The following is a 21901-nucleotide window of genomic DNA, read 5'->3' on the forward strand; positions in this document are numbered from 1 at the left end:
TAGTTATTTCTTGAAAATGAAATAGAACTTAATTATTAATGAATTAGTAAAAAAAGCTAAAATGTGATTTTAAAAATAGAGAGATACACACATAGACATATATATATATATATATATATATATATATACATTTTAGTCTAACACACCTCTTTTGACTTGTTTCAGGTTGAAGAAACTTCTTGAGCAGGAGAAGATCTATCAAGCCCGGAAGGAGAAGGAGCATACAAAGAGAATAAATAAACTAAGAGAAGAACTAGTCAAGCTCAAATCATTTGCACTCATGCTGGTGGATGAAAGACAAATGCATATTGAACAACTTGGTCAACAAAGCCAGAAAATACAGGACTTAACTCAAAAACTAAAGGAAGAAGAAGAAAAGCTTAAAATTATTACTGCAAAAACAAAAGAAGATGGACAAAAACTGATGAAATTAGAGGCAGAACTTGAACACAAAACATCATCGTTTTGTCAAGAACATGAGGAGATGACTGCTAAACTGGCTAATCAAGAGTCACATAATAGACAACTAAGGCTCAAGCTAGTGGGGTTGACTCGCAGAATAGAGGAGCTAGAAGAAACTAACAAAAATCTTCAAAAAACTGAGGAGGAACTTCAAGAATTAAGAGATAAAATAGCAAAAGGGGAATGTGGGAACTCTAGCTTAATGGCAGAAGTGGAAAACCTCCGTAAGCGCGTGCTTGAAATGGAGGGGAAGGATGAAGAGATCACAAAAACTGAATCCCAGTGCAAAGAGCTGAAAAATAAACTGCAGGAGGAAGAGCATCATAGCAAAGAGTTGAAACTTGAAGTGGAAAAACTGCAGAAAAGAATGTCAGAATTAGAGAAGCTGGAAGAGGCTTTCAGTAAAAGTAAGTCAGAATGCACTCAGCTACACTTAAACTTGGAGAGAGAAAAAAATTTGACTAAAGATTTGATAAATGAGTTGGAAGTGGTGAAGACTCGAGTGAAGGACCTTGAGACATCTGAAAGCAAGTTGGAAAAGGCTGAAATAAGCTTAAAAGACGACCTTACAAAGCTGAAGTCGTTTACTGTAATGTTGGTTGATGAGCGAAAAAACATGATGGAAAAAATAAAACAGGAGGAAAAAAAGGTTGAGGGCCTAAACAAGAATTTTAAAGTTGAACAAGGGAAAGTTATGGATGTAACAGAGAAATTGATAGAAGAAAGTAAGAAATTTTTGAAACTGAAATCTGAAATGGAGGAAAAAGTATCTAGTTTGACAAAGGAAAGGGATGAGTTAATTGGCAAACTGAGAAGTGAAGAAGAAAAATCATCTGAATTAAGCTGTAGAGTTGACCTGTTAAAGAAAAGAATTGATGGTATGGAGGAAGTAGAAAGAGAAATTACAAGAGGTCGAACTAGGAAAGGAGCTGAGCATGTTTGTCATGAGGACAACAAGATTAAGGAACTTACCATTGAAATCGAAAGATTGAAAAAACGTCTCAAACAACTGGAAGTGGTTGAAGGAGATTTAATGAAGACTGAAGATGAGTATGATCAGCTAGAGCAGAAATTTAGGACTGAGCAGGATAAAGCTAATTTTCTTTCTCAACAGTTGGAGGAGATGAAACTCCAGATTGCCAAAACGAAAGCAATAGAAAAAGGTGAAGTCGTGAGCCAGGAGGCAGAGCTGAGGCACAGGTTTCGTCTGGAAGAGGCCAAAAGCAGAGATTTGAAAGCAGAAGTTCAAGCACTTAAGGAAAAAATCCATGAGCTCATGAACAAAGAAGACCAACTTTCTCAGCTCCAAGTTGATTATTCAGTTCTTCAGCAAAGGTTTATGGAAGAGGAGAACAAAAACAAGAGCATGGGGCAGGAAGTTTTGAACCTGACAAGAGAGCTGGAGCTCTCTAAGCGTTACAGCCGCGCTCTGAGGCCCAGCATGAATGGGAGGAGAATGGTTGATGTTCCCCTGACGTCCACCGGTGTGCAGACAGATGCTCTAAGCAATGAAGCAGCAGAAGAAGAAACTCCAGCAGTATTTATAAGGAAATCCTTCCAGGAGGAGAATCATATCATGAGCAATCTGCGGCAGGTAGGTCTGAAAAAACCCATGGAGCGTTCTTCAGTGCTTGAGAGATATCCTCCAGCAGCAAATGAGCTTGCTATGAGGAAATCCTGGATACCATGGATGAAAAAGAGGGAAACTGGGGCGCAGACAACTCCTGATAAAGGCACCCGAAGCCACAGTAGTCCAGCACATCCCGGGGAGGTTGTCCTTTCACCAAAGCAGGGTCAACCTCTTCATATTCGGGTGACACCAGACCATGAGAACAGTACAGCAACTTTGGAGATAACCAGTCCATCTGCAGAGGAATTTTTTTCAAGTACCACTGTCATTCCTACTTTGGGAAATCAGAAGCCACGAATAACCATCATTCCCTCTCCAAATGTTATGCCACCAAAAGGAAAAAGCAGTGAAAGTCCCATGGGCCCAGATCGTTCCATGTCTCCAGTCACTATAACTACATTCTCCAGGGAAAAGTCCCCAGAGGGAGGGAGAGCACCCTTCGCTGACAGACCTGCATCGCCGATTCAGATCATGACAGTGTCGACATCTGCAGCGCCGGCAGAAATCTCCGTCTCGCCGCAGTCACAAGACATGACCATGGGCAGGGCTGTCTTCAAGGTCACGCCAGAAAAGCAAACCGTCCCGACTCCAGTCCGCAAGTACAACGCCAATGCCAACATTATCACAACAGAGGACAACAAAATCCACATCCACTTGGGCTCCCAGTTTAAACGTTCTCCCAGTGCCGTGCCTGACGGCGCAAGCCCTGTGATAACAGTCCGGCCAGTGAACATCGCGGCAGAGAAAGAGGTGGTGACTGGTACTGTCCTTCGATCGCCTCGGAACAACCTGTCCCCACGCCCTGCAGCCAGCAAGGTGACAAGCACTATCACCATCACACCTGTTACAACATCTTCCACACGAGGAACACAATCAGTGGTAAGCAGTGTGGTCTCATGGTGTGGTCTTCATGGCAGGGAGAAGGACAAACCATAGCTTGGGTTTGAGACACCAGCAGGGAAAATGGGAGGGGTGAGGAGAAACTCTTGTCTTCCCTACATTTCTTCCAGGCTCAAGCTTAATTATAAAATCAGAATTTGCCCAATTCATGTATTTTTGTACCAGTGTTGGATGCCGGTACGCTTTTAGAATTATCTCCCAAAGCAGTTAACTTCCAGAGGAAGTCCCTTCAAAGTTATTTTCATAATGGCAACCCAGAAAAATTACAGGTGAGAGACAGAGGGACGAAGAATAATGGGCATGACAGAGCAGGAAACTATTTTTATTTTTGATGAGTGCAATATCCAAATTTTGAAAATACACCTCATATTTTTTGGCTCAGCTGGCAAGTCTTTAGACTCTAATTATGCAGGCTGGCATTTCTTTGATATAATCCCATGATCCCCATATAATTCAGTTAATATCTGCTATATTACTGAGCTCCAAAGGAATAATTAAGCAGACATGTTATCATTGCTTACAGCTCCAAGCTTCTTTAGCCAGTGAATAGTAGAGCTCTTTCTGTTGCTCTGAACTTCTGTAAGTGCTGTATTACAATAGAGCTTCCTGTAGCATATTGGTTTTGCATTCTCTTTGGGCTTCTGTGGTGGTACCCCAGCTTCTTTTTCATAGTGAAAGACTTCTCACCTCTGTCTTTAACCATAGTGGGCAGTATTTATTGATAGTCCTCCCTCAGTTTATTACTGGACATAAGTTTTTATTGCTTGAGTTGGAAATACCCTGGGAAAGAATTTAACCAAAACAGAAAACTAGCAGTACTGTATTAGTCCAAAAAGTTACTTAGCTAGACAGAGTCTGCAACAGATGCTTAGGGGAAGATTATTTTGAGTGGGTAAACACACAGTAATGTTTCCCTCAGTGTCTGTTCCCAGTTTTTGGCAATAGGTGGGTATTTCTTTCTGAACCAGAGCCTGTAGCCACATCTGTGGCTTTAATAGACCATGGCAGAGGTTTTTTCTATTTATTCTTTTAATTGCTTTTTGAACTCATTTACACTGTTGTTTCCACAACATCAGGGGGCAGTGAATTCAACTGTGGGCTTTGGGAAAAGCTCTTTTGTTTGATACCTTTTATGCAATACCTTCATTGGTTACAGCCTTTTTCTTGTATCTTGACAAATACTGAATAGTCATCCCCTGCTCATTTGTCTGTGCTGCTCGGGAGTCAGCAGAGCCCCACAACACGCCTCGTAAGCCATCTCTTCCCAAGCTGAAATGTCAAAATGTGTTTAAGATACACTTTCACACTTCTGGAGAGAAGCTGCCATTCCCATTTAAGGCTTCTGAATTAAGAAAACTTGCATTCATCACACAGATCTGTTTGAGATTGCACATGTGCTCGCTCTCTCTTCTCACCTATATAAAGTATTGTAGATACTTTATTATACAGTGTTTCCTTACATATTAGAGGCAACTGTTCATTTTTTAAAGTCTTGAATTAATTTACAAACTCCTTTGTCTCTCAGAAGCCTGGAAAACTTTTTTTTAAACTTTTTCTTTTAACTAGATGTCTGTCTCTACTGTGATGATGCAGTGAACCATGGCAGACAGAACTTTTTTTTTTTTTTTTTTTTTTTTTTTCCCCTGGCTAAAAACTGGCTTCTTTCTTCACTTTATCCTCCCAGATTTGGAATGTAAGGAAAATAGTTCAGCCATAAGATTTACTTTATCTTATGCTTCCCTTTGTTTTTTAATGTCCCTATTCAGCTGAGCAGGCAACTTCGAACAAGCTCAAATGTGTCTTTTCCTCCCCAGCCTCTTGGAAAGGAAAAAAAGTGTATTCACCATCTGTTTTGCAAATGACAACTTTACAAACACACTTCACTGCTCCTAGTCAGAAAACCCAAGCTGTGATCATTTACTCAGTAACCCTAGACGAAACCAACAGATACAGTTTTGAAGGTTTAAGTTAATAAAATCGTACAAGACAAACTGATACACAGCTGCTTTCACTGGTTTTAATTTTTCTCTTAACTCTCCTCACACAACATGCTTTGTACAATGTATTAATGCCTTTTTTATGGCAGCCTATGGATTTGGATGGTTCCCACAGAAACAGAAAAAATGGAGTTTAGTCCTCCTTAGCTTGATTAGAGTCAAACTCACTCCCAGGAAAATACTTGGACTATCACAGCAGACCTAGGATATGATTTTTTTTATTGCAAATGGACCACAGAGACCAGAGGATATGGAAACCAAAATGAGCCTGGCTTGTTAGTTTTCCCTTAGCGCATTGGCCCAAATTTCTGTTCCCAGGACAGTTCATATAGTTTGCAGAAAAAATTCCACAGAATAAACCCAAGTATTCTTTGTGAAAACCCCCAAAACAGCGGTGCCTACATCCTGTTTGATTTAGGCTTTCGTTTGGTTATAGGATTGCTGGTGAATGTGGATCTTCTTTGGCTACCATGATGGGTGTCAGTCCTATAATCACTTAATCCCTGTGCTCCCCACCTCCTACAAGCCTGGCATTGAGTGCCATCTGTTTATGGTGCCAGGGTACACAGTGACTCCAGTGCCATGCAAATCTGCAGGGAGCAGAGGGAATCCCGGCTGCAGCAGAGCCAGCACGGTGGCACAGCACCAACCATGCAGGGCATCCTGTGACCTTGGCAGGAGGGCCCAGCTGAGAAGCTGCTGGGTGCCAGAGTGAAGGGGACAAGTGTTTGTGCAGCTGGAAGGCCACTTGCAATTGGACAGCATTTAGTTTGAGACCAGCACCTAAATGTAGCTCTGTGTAGGTGTCCCATGTGTGCTCTAAGCTGTTGCTAGAGCTGCTGGAGGGGCAGGGAGCAGATTGCCTGCCTGTGCAGAGGTGTGGTGGTGCTGGCTGTGTGCCTGTGGCAGCTGAGAAGTGCTGGCAGCTGTGTGCCTGTGTGAGGCTGGGAGGGATAACTGACCCGTCCCTTTCTGCAGTGGCAGCTGATGGGACGCCTCAGATGGCACAAGATGCCTCAGTGTGGGCAGCTGAGTCAGTCTGTAGTCTGTGTGCTCCCCATGGCAGCACTGACCCCTGTGTGCTGGCCTGTGGTGACTGGGGGGTGATCCAGCTGAGACAGGGCTGGCTTCTGTGTGAGCTGAATTGCCCACTGGCTCTGCTGACTATATTGCCTAGATTCTCAAGTGCCACCCTTTCAGGATAAAGTTACCTAAACATACTTTATTTTAGTGCCATTTTCAGTGCTGTCAAGTAGTCTACCTACCTTCCAGCTGCTTATTCAGAAATTCTAGGTCTCTTGGGGTCATCTGTGTTGTCTACCAGCTCTGTGTACATTGCTTGAGTAGCCCAGGGCATTTCAAATTGCACAAGGTGTCTGTTGGTCACTGAACTGAACCATTTCTGTCCAGGGCAAGCTGGGGCCTGATCAGGTTGAGAACAAATGATGGAAAAGCACTTTTTTAGTTAAAATATTCCAGAAGCCAGTGTGTACATGAAAGCATTCTCTTCATGTATCAATAAAATGCACCAAACAGGATCTGTTACAAACTACTCAAACGTGCTACGTGTTCTGTATGTTCAGTTTGCTTTTTTCCTTTAATGGGACTGCCCAAACTTACTGCAGCTTCACAGGTTAATACATCTGTGTCTGCAGCAAGAGCTGATCATGACTGCACCATAGCAGCTGCATGTGTTCATCTCAGTCTCAGTAATGTCTTGTGTGGCCTCACTGGGTCCCTGTTCCAGCACCATGTCTTGCCTTGCCAGCTCAGATCCAGCTTGCATCACCCAGTGTCCCATGGGGCCGCATCTCGGGCACTCCACTCCAGCTGTGTAAGGGTTAATTTCTGGTTGGAGCCACAGCCCTGGGCCAACCAGAAGACAGCAGCCTACAGACAAACAGCTGGAAGAAATGGCTTTGAGTTCTCGGAAGAAATGACGGAGAGACAGGCAGTCAGTGTGGGTTCTCTGCCGCAGATGCTACAGACGTGGGCTGGATGTGTCTCTGCTCGCTGCCCCTTCCCGCGCCCAAGGGGACAGCCGGCTGGGGAGGCACCTTTGTGCCATCTCACTTGGCAAACACAAAATGCTTTTGCAGCTGCCTGGGAAGCAGGCATTAGCTTCCATGCAATCAACACGTTAGTATGCTGGAATGAAGGCAACTAAGAAATTTAAAGCAAGTTAGAGTTCTTTTCAAAGTGCTTTTGAATGATTTAGGCTTGAAATGAGTAACTTGAAAGCGCCCAAATCCTTAGTTAATAATTTACATGTGAATAAAGCTGAAGAAATGCCTGAGATTCCAGCTACTCCATTTGATTGCCTCATGTTTACTCACTGTAGGACTCTTTCAGGGAGTACAAGATGTTTGTCATTTGGGTTCCCTGGGATGTTGACATATTTTCCAAGGCTGATGGAATGCATTTGCATGTTTTGCCCTACAGAATTGTATGGGCCTAACTTGTTTTGACATCTACATGTGAGTTCCATATTAGCCTTTAGACTGCTATTGTAAATGTTGCTTTTAGTTATTGAAAATGGCTTCCTTCCTGTCAGGCAGACAGCATTCAAGTTTTCCAATTGTGATTTTTTTTTGAGTGTACACATGGGGTTTTGAACTGTTCTTAGAAGATTAAGGAATGGGTTTCCTTTGCATGCTCAGGATGCAGACAGAAAGCTCTGATGCCACTGGCTGAAAAACATTTGTAGAGCATTTTTAAGTAAATGTAAAAATGCATGTTGCAGCTGACACGGGCCCCCAATCCAGTCTATTTCAGCAGTTAAGTTTTACTTTGCTTATATGTCATAAATTGCAGAGTTTAGTCATTTAGCAGGTGGGTCTAGCTAGGATTACAGGATTTTAGGAGAATTGTTCTCTTTTGTGAGATCAAAGTCTTTATCCATAATCTGAACAGCAATGTCAGTCACATATGAAATTTAGCCAAGACACTGAAGCTGTCACCATTATCATTTGTGTCTGTATTGCACACTGCAGGAGATAAACCCCATTTTCCTTCCAGAATTGTCATGTTTATAAGTATTTTCTTTAAGTCATGGTTCATATGAGGTAGCTCCAGATTTGACCTTGAAGAGTATGCACATCGTTATCCAGCCAGAGCTATGGGATAGCTTTGGCCTGGTCTCCAGCTGGGGCTCCAGACGGACACAGGAGCTGTGTTGGGTCTGCCAGCCCCAAGCCAACCACTTAGGCTGTTCTTTTTTTTTTTTTTTTTTTTAAATTCTGAATTACTCAAACTTGAGGATTAGTGTGCTTGCTTGGCTGTTGTCCAGGGCAGAAGACTGGCAGAGATAGTAAAATGACCATGTCCATACTGCCTTGAGGTATCCTTGGAAATCTGGGTTAGCAGCTTCACCCTTACCAGAGTTTCTCAAGTTGTGATTTGTGCTTGGACTGGGAGAGCCCTTTCCCACATCCCTCCTGCCACAGCCACAGGAAAAGGAAATCCAGATCTTTTCTCTGTCTCTTTCTCTCCCAACCCCCTGCTCTTCCTGGTGCAGAAATAAGTGGCCCCAGCCATGAGCTCAGCATACTTTGGGAAGTAAAATTCAATTTTATTTACAATACTGAGTGATCATGCCCCAGCTCCTAAAATCTGGCAGTTACCCTGGGTTCATTAGCCTCACCTGACTATGCTGTTCTGAAGACCTGTGCTAGTGTCTATACAAGATGCTAATATTTCACCTGTCCTGACAGCCAAGCCAATGTTGTAGGAACCTCTAAGGTCATCCTGAACTGTGTCATGCTGTAGAATGGGAGATTTGCACAAATTCCCATCCTTGTAACATCTTGATTCAAAACACTGCACCTCACCTCTGGGAAACTCGTTTGATCGCAGCTGTACCTTTGGCCCTACTCTAGCAGTATGTACCACGGCCAGATTCCAAGTGTGAATATTACTTTGCTAATGGCTATGATTTGGGCTATTGTTATTTGAGAGGTAAATAAAGAACCAAAGCAAAGTATAAGATGAGCATGTAGAGAAAAAGTCCTTGATTCACTGTATTTTTCTCTGTCTCTTTGTTTTGCAGACAGGACAGGATGGGTCATCCCCGAGACCTACACCCACCCGCATTCCTGTGTCAAAAGGTATGAAAGCAGGAAAGCCAGTAGTGGCAGCCCCAGGAGCAGGAAATGTGACAAAATTCGAGCCTCGTGCTGAGACTCAGTCTATGAAAATAGAACTGAAGAAATCTTCAGCCAGCAGCTCTGCCTCCCTGGGCGGGGGCCAGGGCTGATGGAGGTGGCTCAGGGGGTACGTTCTGCAGGTTTTACTGCTGCCATGGAAGTCAGCTCCCCTGTCTGTGTAGCTGTTCACGTTTGCCTGTACTAACAAAGTCCTGCAGCTATCACTTAACAACAAACTAATAAGTGTGTGCACTGACTACTTAAATAACAAAATCCTTTTGTTTTCTTACTCAAGTTAAAAAAAAAAAAAAAAGCTGTCAAAAAGGCAATTAAGGTTTCCAGTCTAGGAAGTGAGAATGGGTAACTGAAATAAGTTATTAATCTGTATCAGGAATTCTTAATGATAGACTTGGTCACTTTTTAGTAGGTCAAAGGAGGTGTGGTCACTTTTACTAGATTGTTTTCCACCTTAATGGATCACTTTCCACCTTTGCAGCTGCATGCTCTACTTTCCTTCCGGCCTTGATCACATTATTGAAATGCCACATGGCCTACGAAAGCAATGCCAGAAGACTTGCCATGTGCATTGAGGTCCTGTTTTAATGAAAGCCAGTACCTCCTGTGTGGGAGGGGAGGAGAGGAAGGATGGGCACCATGTGACCATGTGGCCTCCTCTCTAGGAGCCTCCCATGAAAATCACCATTTCTCAGTGGTGAGCTGCTTTCTCAAGATAGTTACTAAATTCAGGGGCAGAGGGATGTTGCACAATGTTTGCCAGCAATTTAATTCTTCCAGAGAGAGTCAGCACTTGTAGACAACACTTAGAAGCAGGTCCTTGACCTTACACACACACACTGGAATACTGCTAGCTCAGGGCTCAGATGAAGGCTTGTGAGCCAGAAGGTGTTTAGTCTTCAGCAAAAGCTTGAGAAACACTATCTGGCAAAAATCAATACAATTCATTTATGCCTGCTCCAAAGACCACTAATGGCTATGAAGCACCTCATTCCATTGACCTGACTGGTTTTCAGTTTTCCTGGTTGGGTCTTGGGTCTTGGGTCTTGCATTTAAACCTTACTTGCCAAGCATCCTTATGTCTTATAGGATAAGGCAGCACAGCCTGCTGGTGGCAGGAATTGCTATCTGAAGACATAGCTCAGGTACACACAATGAAAGAGAGAGGGTTTGGTAAGGAAATTACCCTCAGTTTTCAGTTGTTTAAAATATTTTGTCATAAAATGAAGACTACCTTACAATACCATGGTGATTCATCATTTTTCCTTCCCTCTTTGTGATTTCCTCATTTGTATGTTTGCATTTTTCAAGCATGTTTTAAGGAATTTTTCCAGCATGGAAATAGTGTGGATGCTGATGATTGTTATGATTGTTTATTTAATAACAGTAGAGTTATTAAAGCACATTTCCATTAAGCAATCAGTTTTCATAGAAGAAAGTCACAACCAAAAGAAATGAAGCTGAGCAGACCAATAAATGATGGATTTAAAGTTGTATAATGCTTCACTCACCTCAGAGAGCTGTAAAGGGCCCAGTGGTTAAAACAGAAAGCAAGGTGGGAAGACCACCAATAAATTATAAATAAAATTCACAGAAAGGAAAATGCACTGAAATACGAAATTTAGTCTGGGAGAAGATATTTGATGGAAGAACTCCGTCACCAAAGGTCAACAAAATTATATTCAATCCAAGCAATGTTTAGTTTTCCATCTGCTTTGCACTGCTTTCCAATTTCACATCCAGATATGACAATTATCCCATTGTAAAGCTGGCATTTTATTATTCACATGAAGGGCGTTTTTTCTTTGCCATATTAAAAAAAAAAAGTAGGTTTTGGCTTTTTACATGTGTAGCACCTAAAATGCCTGTTAATTTTAAGGTTCTAGTTCCTATGACATCCAAAAATAAGATTAGTATTAGTAGCATTTTTTCATAACTCCTATTCCCAGTACTTTGGATAAAACTTGGAAACTGGAATTAGAAAGCAATGTGAGTTAATATGTCAGAAATACATCAGATCCTCTCAAGGAATTCTTATCACTTAAAAGCCTCAGTATGTCAATAAATTGTTGCTGAGATCTTACTGTTCTTTTTGTAATACAAACTTTTAAACAAATATTTAAAGGAAAAAAAAGTGTTTTTTCTGGATATTCACTCTAAATACTGTTACTGAAGGAAGCTGTAAGGTCAAAACAGTCAAATAATATTGCAAACATGATCCCAAGCTAATGTAGCTTGATACAGCTGCCTTAAGCCTTTCTTGTGTCAAAGAAGCTTAATTCCTTAGTTAACTGTTGCCATATTCAATGTTCTGTGTGTGCCTGGGGTTGAAAATTTTGTTTTTGTTTGAGGTCTAAGAAACTAATTCACCTGAAGAAACTAGCCAGCCTCACAGGACCTGAAACCTAGGGCACACAAACTGGCACAGCTAGAGCCAGAATTGCAGGCATAGCCTGGGAGTTGCTCCTGTAGAGTCAGTAGGATTTGATGAGACAGACTTCAGAAATTCCAGAGAGGTCAGACTTAGGATCCTGTTATTTTTCCCCAGGGGCTGCACAACAAAAATGGACTTTTGCTCTGCAGCATAAGTCTAAAGAGTTGGAATTGGGCAGCTGGTTAAACTGTTAGCTAAAGCCAGGTATTTTGTTATACTCAAAACTTTTGACATCTGTTTTAATTGACCTGATATTCTTGTTTCCTGAAGGTAAAAGAAGGGTAAGATAAAGAGAAAAGAAAGCCTATAGTTCAGAAGTCTTAAAAGTTCAAGCCTAACTCCTTGTATTACACTGAAATTGCCTCTGAATCTGAAGACAGTTACGTTTAGTGACTACATTAAGATACTCCATTCAGTAGGTCAGCTCCAAAAGGCAATTTAAGCAACCAAATCTAAAAACAATGCCTAAGCCCAAGAGGCATCCTGAAGATCTTCCTGATGTTCTTCCACAGACCTTATCTAGTCAGTGTTTCTGTTATGACTTAAATGTAGCACTGCAGCTGCTGTACCTCACTGAGATCCATAATGCAGGTATTCTCGTATTTCCTCCGAGGCTTTTAAGTCAAGCCAGGATTTCATGGTCACTTAAGATATAACTCCACACTGGACTGAAAAGCTGTAGTCCTGTTTTTGTCACCTCCAGCCAAGAAACTACTCACTGACTATGTGGTTGTCCTTTGAGCCGGCATGAGTGTTTGAATTTAACTGGGGAACTGATATGAATTAAAAGGAATCTGGCAAAAAAGCATAAAGGCTGGCTTTAACATAACTTAGTGCCAGGCTCACAGGCCAGAAAAAGAAAGAAGGAGGGCACAGGAAACCAGCTGGTGTTTTAAAATGACTGTAGGATCATGAATGCCTTCTAGTAGATCAAATACCACACAAACGCAGGGGTAGTGCTGCTTATTTTCAAAAGCTTTTGATTGAAACCTTTTTTCAAAGGTAGGAGACAGTATCTGAGGAGACTCAAACCCACATCAGCTGCAGGCAGGTTCACTAGTAGCACTGACAGCTGAGGAGGAAGAAGGTGGCATTCTCATTCCCTCCTGGAAAGGCTGAGCCGTTCTGCATGGAATGTTCCAGTATTCACTGAGCAGAAACAAGGGAGTGGTTGAGGGCTCAGGATATTGAACCAGGAGGGAGCCCTCCCCAGATCTGTGTCCCTGTTCCAAAGGCTGCCTTTGAGCCTGGCCCTGTTGAAAAGGAGGCTTATAAGATGGAAGTGTCTGTGTTCATCCATCCTTCCATCTCTCCTTCCCTAATGAATAACACTGAACAACCAAACAATTTCATGCAAACCTGACAGAACGATAGGAATCTCCAGAATAAGAAGTTTTTCCAGTTTAATGAAAAGGAGGGCAGAGAAGAGCAAGACCTTAGCAGTGTCTCACTGTGTGGAAGAGTAGGGCACCTTCATACAGCATCAAAGAATGAACACAAGAGTGATGCCATAAATGCCACAAGGACAAGCTTTGTTCAGACCTCAGATTTTACTGGGCACCAAAGAATCAATCTCTGACACATCAATCCCTGACACATCAATCCAAAGGATAATATTAGGGCTTTATTTACAGGACTTTCATGTATTTTGCATTGCTGGATTATAATGTGTAATAAACTAAGCCTTCCTAAATGACCATTTCACTCATCCTTATGTTTTCTCTCTCTTAACTTTTTTCTGTCATTTTGTTTGGATTTTTTGTAATTAAATGGAACAATTTCAGTAGCAAAATAATGCACTCAGAATCATAATGATAGTTACAGTGCTTTGTCAGGAACTCAGATGACTGAGTAATCTTTGTACTTTTAGTCATAATCAGTGTCAGCTGGAGAGAAGCCCTGTTTTGGCTGATGACATGGCCATATAAGCAGTTGTGATAACTCAAGCCCAGCAGTAGTAATACATGGCTTAGCACCAGCAGTAAGGTAGAGAGGGGGAAGAGCAGGGAAAATGCCAGCCCATTCATGAGCAGCACACATGGACTGAAAAGGTGCATCCTCACTTCTTCAGATGATCTCTCTGATTTTAAGTTTAGTTCCTAGCAAGTTTTCTACTGTGTTCCCTGAGTTAGATCCCATCCCACCAGATTTACAGCTACAAGGGTATTGCTAATGTAGTCATTAGTAGATCAATACATTTGGGTAAGTGTGACTGAGAAAGGAGCACAGAGCTTCAACTGTAATGCCTAGAGGGATTTCTCTCAGAATAGTAAACATCCTAAGCAAATGGTAGAAGAAAAATAGAGATTTTGATTTACTTTGCTCACTTTTTTTCCTTTTGGGACACCTGTTAGTATGACTTTTCAAAAACCAAACACTTTGTGACTCTTTGTAATATGCCCATGGAGAACACGTTACTGTATTTAAACCTCAAATCACTTACAGCAGATAGTAATTACCACCATGGGAGGGATCACTAAAGCCACATTAATATGTTGATCCAAGCCAACAGGATGCCAAGTCATATGTCACTGCTTGAAATATGCCATGCAGAATACATGAATACATCCAGTAATTCTGATCAGATGTGGAAGAGCAGGTCTTTAAATAGAGTAAGCTACTGTCCCTCTGGGTTTCAGGTACTTGGCATAAGCTGCAACAGTCAGGACAGTTTTCAGACCAATTATATGTTCCCATCACACATCAGTGGCCAATTTCATTGAGTTGCTTTGAAACACAGTTTGCTGGCAGGAATTTTTGTGAGCTCATCTTTTGAACTTGCTTTCATTTAGGGGAATGGTTTTCTCCCCTGTGTCAGTGTGAGTTACCCTCTTTCTCCTTATTTTGCTTGAGCTCTCTTGGGCAAAATCATATGCAATATTTCTCATTATAGATATTAACTTCACTTTGAATTTTACTCCCTACACATTGCTCTTACCTTGGCTTTTTTTCCTTAAAATGTAACCAGGGTTAACTACTGTCAGGTGCAGAGCTATCAGCTCTTGGGTATGAAACACTCAGGTTCTCTAAATGAATCTCCTTGGGATTTTAAAAACAGAAATACTGATGTATGATTCTCTTCCGTTGCTTGGGTGTGCATTGTCTGTGGTACATTCATTTTTGTATTATCTGGTGATACTTGTATATATTGTAAGGAGAAATTAAACTTTATATGTTAAAATGTCACTTGATGTGCTTCATTATATGAACTGGTATCCTGATGTGTTTCCTTGAGAAATTCTGCTTTACATCAGGAGGACTGAAAGCAGAATTAGCTGTTTTACATTAACTTCATTTTCTTTTTCTGTCACTAAAATAAATTGTTTTGTTTAAGGGAATACTTAGCTCTTTGAAATATTCCCATCTAGAATCCTAGAAAAATTTATTTAATCATATCCTTCAAATATAATCATATTCCTACAGAGGGTGGCCCAAAAGCACTCTGACAAAATTGGCCCTACTCTAATTTTAGCTTAGTAACTGTTCAGACACCTCTTTTAGTAACTACACATGTGTGTGTGTGTACATAATATATATATATATATTAATACATACAAATCAGTATGTAAGGATTTAAAATAGAAACAACTGAGACAAACTTAGAGTGTGTGTTCTCTAGATATGTGAAAAATGAATGGAAGATAAATACAGTGGAAATTATTTGATTTTTAAAAAAATTATTTTTTCTCCTACTTTTTTCTGCACAATTACTCTTTGGGTCTGTAGGAGAAAGGTGTCTGATTCAGACACCGACTGTAGTTTTGCTGTTTATTCAGTGACTGAGCCTTAACAAAGAGCGTGATATTTTTCTGCTGCCCATTTTTTTAGAATTTTGAAACCCTAATAAATGTGCACAGTGAATATTAAAAAATATTTTTTCTTTAAAAATATTTTTAATATTAAGAAAATAATTTGTAAATATAGCTTTTAACTTCATATTCCACAAGAGCTTCAAGTTAGAACAGCACAGGTTAGAACAGTAAGGTAAAATCATGCAATGGTTTGTGGTTCTTTCACATTCACTGCTCAAATATGGTGGAACTGGTATACATTTCTTGTTGAAAATATTTTGTTATTGATAAATTTTATGGAAAATAAATACTTTCAATTCGGGAAATTCAATTATTTCATTTGCCTTAACGTATTTTATTGGACGTTGCCTCATCCCGGTTCTTACTTCACCACGTGTGAAAAGCAGCACTGGGATCTGCCATCTAGTGGCAAAGTTCTGGCAGTAAGAGTGCATGGAAAATATTTTCATTTTTCTTTCTTCTTAGAATGTAATTTAATGAAACACCTTGCAAATATTAGTTAGGAAGCAGACAAAGGCAGAGGCCAACAAAATTGCAAAATTTATATATATATTTATTTAAAAAAATATATTTATAAAAAAGGCAAAAATTATATCAAGTGTCATTTCTTGGGTCCTGTAAATTTTGAAAAATCTTCATACTATTAAGAAAGGAAGGTAACAAAAGTAATTTCAATTAAGATGAATATTTCTGAAAATGTATAACTGTATGCTTTAATTAGTATTGGTACAGTTACATTATTTGAAATTCATAAAATACACCTTTTCAGAGAAAAACATTAATTGACAGTTAAATTCTTATGTTAAAAAAGTTGCCTGTAAGAGCTGCATATATAGGTAGAAGAACAGAAGACCAGGCCATTAGTACTTCAGCAGATTAATCAGGGTCAGGGACCTCTGGTACTACACACAGGGCAAATTAAACCCAGCATTTTAAAGAAAATGCCAACACCCAGTCTTGCAAGCTGTGGCTGAAATTTATCCCCATAAAGTCAGTAGCAAAATTCAAGAAGACTTGCTTAATAAACACAGCATAGGTTTATAAACCAAGTTTAAATTTAAAAAAATGAGAAATGACCCCATACCTCTTCCTCATGCCTATTTATGAATTGCCACCAGATTTATGATGAAGTTGCTTAGCCAATATACTAAACACCCAACTCCAAGTCTTTCTCTACCTATTTGGATGTGGAACTGGAATTTTGGTGTCCCTCTGCTTTAATCCATTCAACTGTATTACTCCTTTTTCCCTATGGACAACCAAATGATGGTCTTGACATTGAAGTGGAAGCCAAGGCCCTCTGAGCCCTCAACAGGTACTAATTTAGTTTCCCTTTCTAGCATTAGCCAGGACAGTTTTATCAAGCAGTGATGTGAGAGTATGTTTGTGACACTTTTTAGAAAAATGCCTTGCACTTCCACTGTAATTGTTCTTCTTTAAAGTAAGCTGCGATGCGTTTGTAGTTCCATAAACCCGAATGTTTTGCTCTCTTTTCTTTTAGAGAGTGTCATCATTCACCAGTTACGCGTCAACTCTAGATGAGTTACCGCCCGCTAGAGCTCTCTGTGTGCACTACCCTCCATGCCTGTGGATGGATCACTGCAGAAGCTCTCTGCCATCAACACCAGGGTCACTTGTGCTACTGATTACTTATGGAAGTATTAGTGCTTCCATTAGGTTTTATATATATATATTTTTTCTTGGTAGAGCTTTAAAAACCAATGGCCTTGCTGGTATTTTAAAAGTATCTAATCAGAGAGAGAGCAGCAGTCTTTCTGCCAGCTGAATTTCACTTTTAATTGCAAAGCCTAAGGCACGTGCTTGATTTTGTTTGATATTTGCCATATAATTTATTTTTATAATACACTTTGTAAAGTAGCTATGCCAAAGTTGCAATTCCTTTTGCTTATGATGCATTTATTTGTAGAATACACTGTCAAATTTGCAATTTGATATTTTTGTAATAGTACGTGAAGAAAGAAAAATGTAACTTCAGCAATGTTTTCTGTTTAAATGGAAAAGTATTCAGTATATTTTTTTTGCCACCATGAGAGTCTGTGAGACTAAATACTCTGAAGTCTGCTGTATGGAATTTGTTGCAGAATATTTCTTGCACTGTGTGATGGTTTGGCATAAAATTAAGTATTAAAGTCCAATGCCTTGAAATACAACCAAATTTACTCATTTTAAACTATGTAAGTCAGTTTTTAAAGCTGTGATTTTTTTTTCTATATAAAGTATGTTTTTACTTCTGCCTGTACCAAAAAAGTTGATTTTCATTACACTGTAACTAATAAATTTTCACAACTATGCAAATGTAATCAGGTGTTTGAATTTAAACTCCAGTTTCTTAAGGTTGGCACTGCTCATCTATGTATTTGTTTATGGGAACAGAATATGGGTTTGGAAGTTCCTTTTTTTGACTGGTGTCTCATACAGTGTCACAGTGATGTACAGGGTGAAACTGATTCATAGAATCGTAGAATGGTTTGGGTTGGAAGGCCCTTAAGGATTGCGTAGTTCCAATCCCCCTGCCATGGGCAGGGACACCTTCCACTAGATCAGGTTTCTCAAAGCCCCATCCAACCTGGCCTTGAACATTTCCAGGAAAGCCATTCAACAGCTTCTCTGGGCATTTTGTTCCAGTGTCTCACCACCCTCAAGGTGAAAAACTTCTTCCTAGCATCTACTCTAAACCTATTGTCTTTCAGTTTGAAACTATTCCTCCTTGTTCTGTCACTACGTGCCCATGCAAATCTCGCCATCTTTCTTGTAGGCTCAGAAGTTAAGATACAGAGATGGATCAATCACCAAGCTCTTAATGACTTAACTGTTTCTAACCTTGTGCTTTCACAGCACAGGCAGAGATGTTTGACTGGTACTGTCAGAATCTTTAGTCCTGGACTAGCACCTGGACTAGACACCAGGCACTCTTGACATGCTGAGGGGCCCCGTTTACACTGGTGGCTGTAGCTTCTCAAATAGCATGCAGAGAGTTCTGTGGCAGCTATACTTAGGATGATTTTTGAATTAATGATAAATAAAGCTACACCCAATCCAGGCAGGGTCTTTTTTCCTTTTATATTTCATAACCAATGATTTTTAATCTAAGTCACTGGCACATACCTAAAATACTGCAGATTTTTAACTGCAGAAGCTACTGGGAGAAATTAATTTTTGGAAAGGAAAACGGTGTTGCTTGCAGGAGATGTGCTGTGAGATGCCAGAAAGACTGCATTAATGCAGCATCCCACTGGGATGGTTAGGTTGGTCCATCTTTGAAGCTGGAATATCACACTGCTGTGTAGTCAATTTGGTCTTCATGGGAACCACGGGAGCTGTTTTTCCTTTTACATATGAGTTCTGCAGCAAATGCTGACACTCTAGAGAAGCAGGATATTCTGGCACCTGTATGAACTTTTGTGGAGCTGATCTCCATTGTGTTTACTAATACAGCCATACTGAGGAATCAAAATTAAGTGCTGCTTATCCTAGCAGAAGAGTAATTTCGTTGATATAGCTTATACTTAGCTGGTACACCATGTTTTGTAAGGAGTGGGGTTTTTTTTTGTACAACAGACAATATATGCCAATAACATAGTTGTGTCTGTAGATCATATTTTACTGCAAGCTGAGAAAAATTCCAGCTTTTAGAGAGCAATACAGCTGAGGTGAATAAAGTTTAGTGCATGCCACATTTCAGTTTACTGTGAAGCAGAATGAACATTGTAGTGACCCAGATCTTCTATCTTCAAAACATACTTGGGAATTGAAACCTATCCATGTTAAGATCTACACTAAGCTCAGCTGGACTAAAATTCCTGGCTATTTGAAAGTGATGGTGACCTGCCTGAAATAAACTTCAGCTTTTAAATATGAGTAGGATACAAGTAAAATGGTATTCCAAAATTGAGTCTAGACTTAAAAGGTCCAGTCGAAGTAAAAAATATTTTTCCTTGTCTAAATTTTAATATAAAGCCAATTCATTATGAATGTAAGTTTATGATTCATAAACAAATACATAAACTTTTATGATTTTGCACTTAGATTAAGTTTTTAAGCTTCCCAAAATAAAGCTTTGTTCAAAGCATATGTACAATGGTGTATTGAAATAATTTGGATTTTAAAATATTTTTGATGAACTGCAACACTTTCGAGTAGGAGACTGGTGATTTCATCTTGCATTTATGTTCCTAGTAAATTTTTTTACAATTCCTAACTTGAATATGAATCTAAGATAAATATGTAAAAAAAGTGCATTAGCCACATAATTAGGCTGTATTTTGGGGACACTCAGGAAGAAATCTATTAATATAGACTAACAATGTGATTAATTTCTACAAGTACTGTAATTTTAAAAGAGGTAATTGGGAAGAACTTTTACACTAAGATAACGTGAAATATAGATTTTAAATATATAGATATAGATAGGTATAGATATAGGTTAGATATAGATATATATATATATGGTATTGATATCAGAAGCTGTTAAGCAATAGAAAACCAGTGAAAGATCTACTTTTCCCTTAGAGATCTCTTACTGTCTAAAGAGGACTTAAAGACCTGTGTAGTATAATTATAGTGATAAAATATAAAGTTTCAATCCATGAAAAAATCTCAAATATTTAGATTTCTAGAGACAAACTCTACAGCCAGTGAGTTTTCTTTTTGTCTTGTTGTGAAACATAATTAGACTAATTTATCATGCCCTTTCTTGCCAGTCCTGTCACACCTGAGAGCCTCAGGTCCCAGCTTCCCAAGATTGCCCCTTGATTATTCTGCTGCCAGGGAAATTTCTTGCCATCTCTCACCACAGGTTTATAAGCAGTCTTGTTCCCTTGGGATCCCAGGCTGAATCTCTCTGGATTCTCTGTGATGCTGTGGGAATAAAAGTTACTACAGCTGAAGGTAATAATTGCAAACAGAAGACAATAAAGGAAAGAGTGGTACTAGAGACAACGGGCTTATTTAGGGGGAATGGCAGCAAAAGTTGGGGTCCACAAGATAGTGGAAAAGATAAATTAGGAATGAAATATAGTTTTAGCACAGATGCCACAAGGAATATGATTAACTTTTGTACCCTATATAATTATTTAGGCACAGAATTAATACTTATATTTTAGACATTTATATATATATCCGGATTTCCTATGCTATGTCAAGGAGGCCTTTGGTGCCTCTAGAGCAAAATACATTTGCACAAATCAGGTGCTCCCCCCAGTGGTCTTTGCTGATGCTCTTGGTGCTCCAGAGAACTTAAGAGGCCTTTATTTTATGTAAACTGTTCCATAGCCAGCTAAAAAGTCTTCAGATTGAACTACATTATAAAGTTATTTAATTAAATAGTTCCACTTACTTTTTTCCTTGAAATCAGGTAAATACATGAATATTTGCTGAATGTGGATTTGGTTGCACTCTTGGGGTCCTGCATAGGAAGGACTAGAGAATCCTCACAAAACAAACTTTAATGCAGAAGTGCCAATGAAGTGAGAAACATGAACTTCCAAGGTTGCATTAGCTTGAGCAATGCCTGCTAGAGCAGGTATTCTGGGATACAATACATTCTCCCACACTGCATTCCACAAGGTGACTGCATCTCCACTGGAACAGGCAGCCCTGGAGGGCTGGCAGAGTCCCTGTTCCTGGAGGTGTTAAAGAACAGACTGTAAATGGTAGCAAGTGCCATGGTGTAGTTGGCATGGTGGTGTTCAGTCAAAGGTTGGACTCAATGATCTCAGAGGTCTTTCCCAGCCTAATTGATTCTGTGATTCTATTTAATGCAGTCAGGTTAGCTCCTAAGGGGAAACAACAGCATCCATATGTGCAAGTACCTAAATGGGGGTGTCGAGTCAGAGGGAGCCAGACTCTTCTCAGTGATGCCAACCAGAACAAGTGGCACCAGGCAGAAACTGATGCACGGGAAGTTCAACCTGAATACAAGGAAGAACTTCTTCAGTGTGTGTGGCTGATGGAGCACCAGAACAGATTTCTCAGAGAGGCTGCAGAGTCTCCCTGACTGGAGATATTAAAAAATTGTCTGGATGCAGTCCTGAGCAGGGATGTTGGACCAGATGACCCTCTGTGGTCCCTTCTAGCCTTACCTGCTCTGTGATTCTGTACCCACTGCACTGATTCACTCACACCTCCTGACAGCAGAGCAGGAGTACAGAGCACAAGTGTCGCAGACATCTTTCATGAAAAATCCTTTCTTAGGATTTTTCCTTGTGACAAGCTGCAGTTCAGCAACCAAAGTAAACAATGGTTATCTGCTGCTGTGGAATGCAACAGGTGATTGGTCTCCTGTGGGTGTTTGGATTTCTTGACCACTCATGGCAGAGCTGGCTCTTGCTCTGTCTGAGACACAGATCCTTGTTATTCATTCTTTTCTATTCTTAGCTTAGCTAGCATCTGAAGAAACTTTTCCTTTCTATGGCTTTTTAGTATAGTCTTAATGTAACCTATATCATAAAATAATAAATCAAGCCTTCTGATCATGGAGTCAACAT

General features: G+C 40.0%; 1 protein-coding gene across 3 annotated transcripts in view; it reads left to right on the forward strand.

Annotated features, from left to right (window-relative positions):
• Positions 1-17716, forward strand: part of FILIP1 (filamin A interacting protein 1) — a 102139-nt gene extending 84423 nt beyond the window's left edge. For 2 of the 3 annotated variants that reach the window (XM_036380982.1, XM_036380981.2), the window contains 3 exons: positions 166-2971; positions 9038-9261; positions 16897-16943. In XM_036380982.1, coding sequence (XP_036236875.1) covers positions 166-2971; positions 9038-9244 — 3013 coding nt within the window. In that variant the 3' untranslated portion in view covers positions 9245-9261; positions 16897-16943. Of the gene's footprint in view, positions 1-165; positions 2972-9037; positions 9262-16896 lie in introns of all 3 variants that reach the window. The other variant, XM_036380983.2, reaches the window with a different exon arrangement.
• Positions 17717-21901: the final 4185 nt, after the last annotated feature.

Source organism: Molothrus ater, chromosome 3 (assembly GCF_012460135.2).
Source record: "Molothrus ater isolate BHLD 08-10-18 breed brown headed cowbird chromosome 3, BPBGC_Mater_1.1, whole genome shotgun sequence".
Classification (NCBI taxonomy): Eukaryota; Metazoa; Chordata; class Aves; order Passeriformes; family Icteridae; genus Molothrus; species Molothrus ater.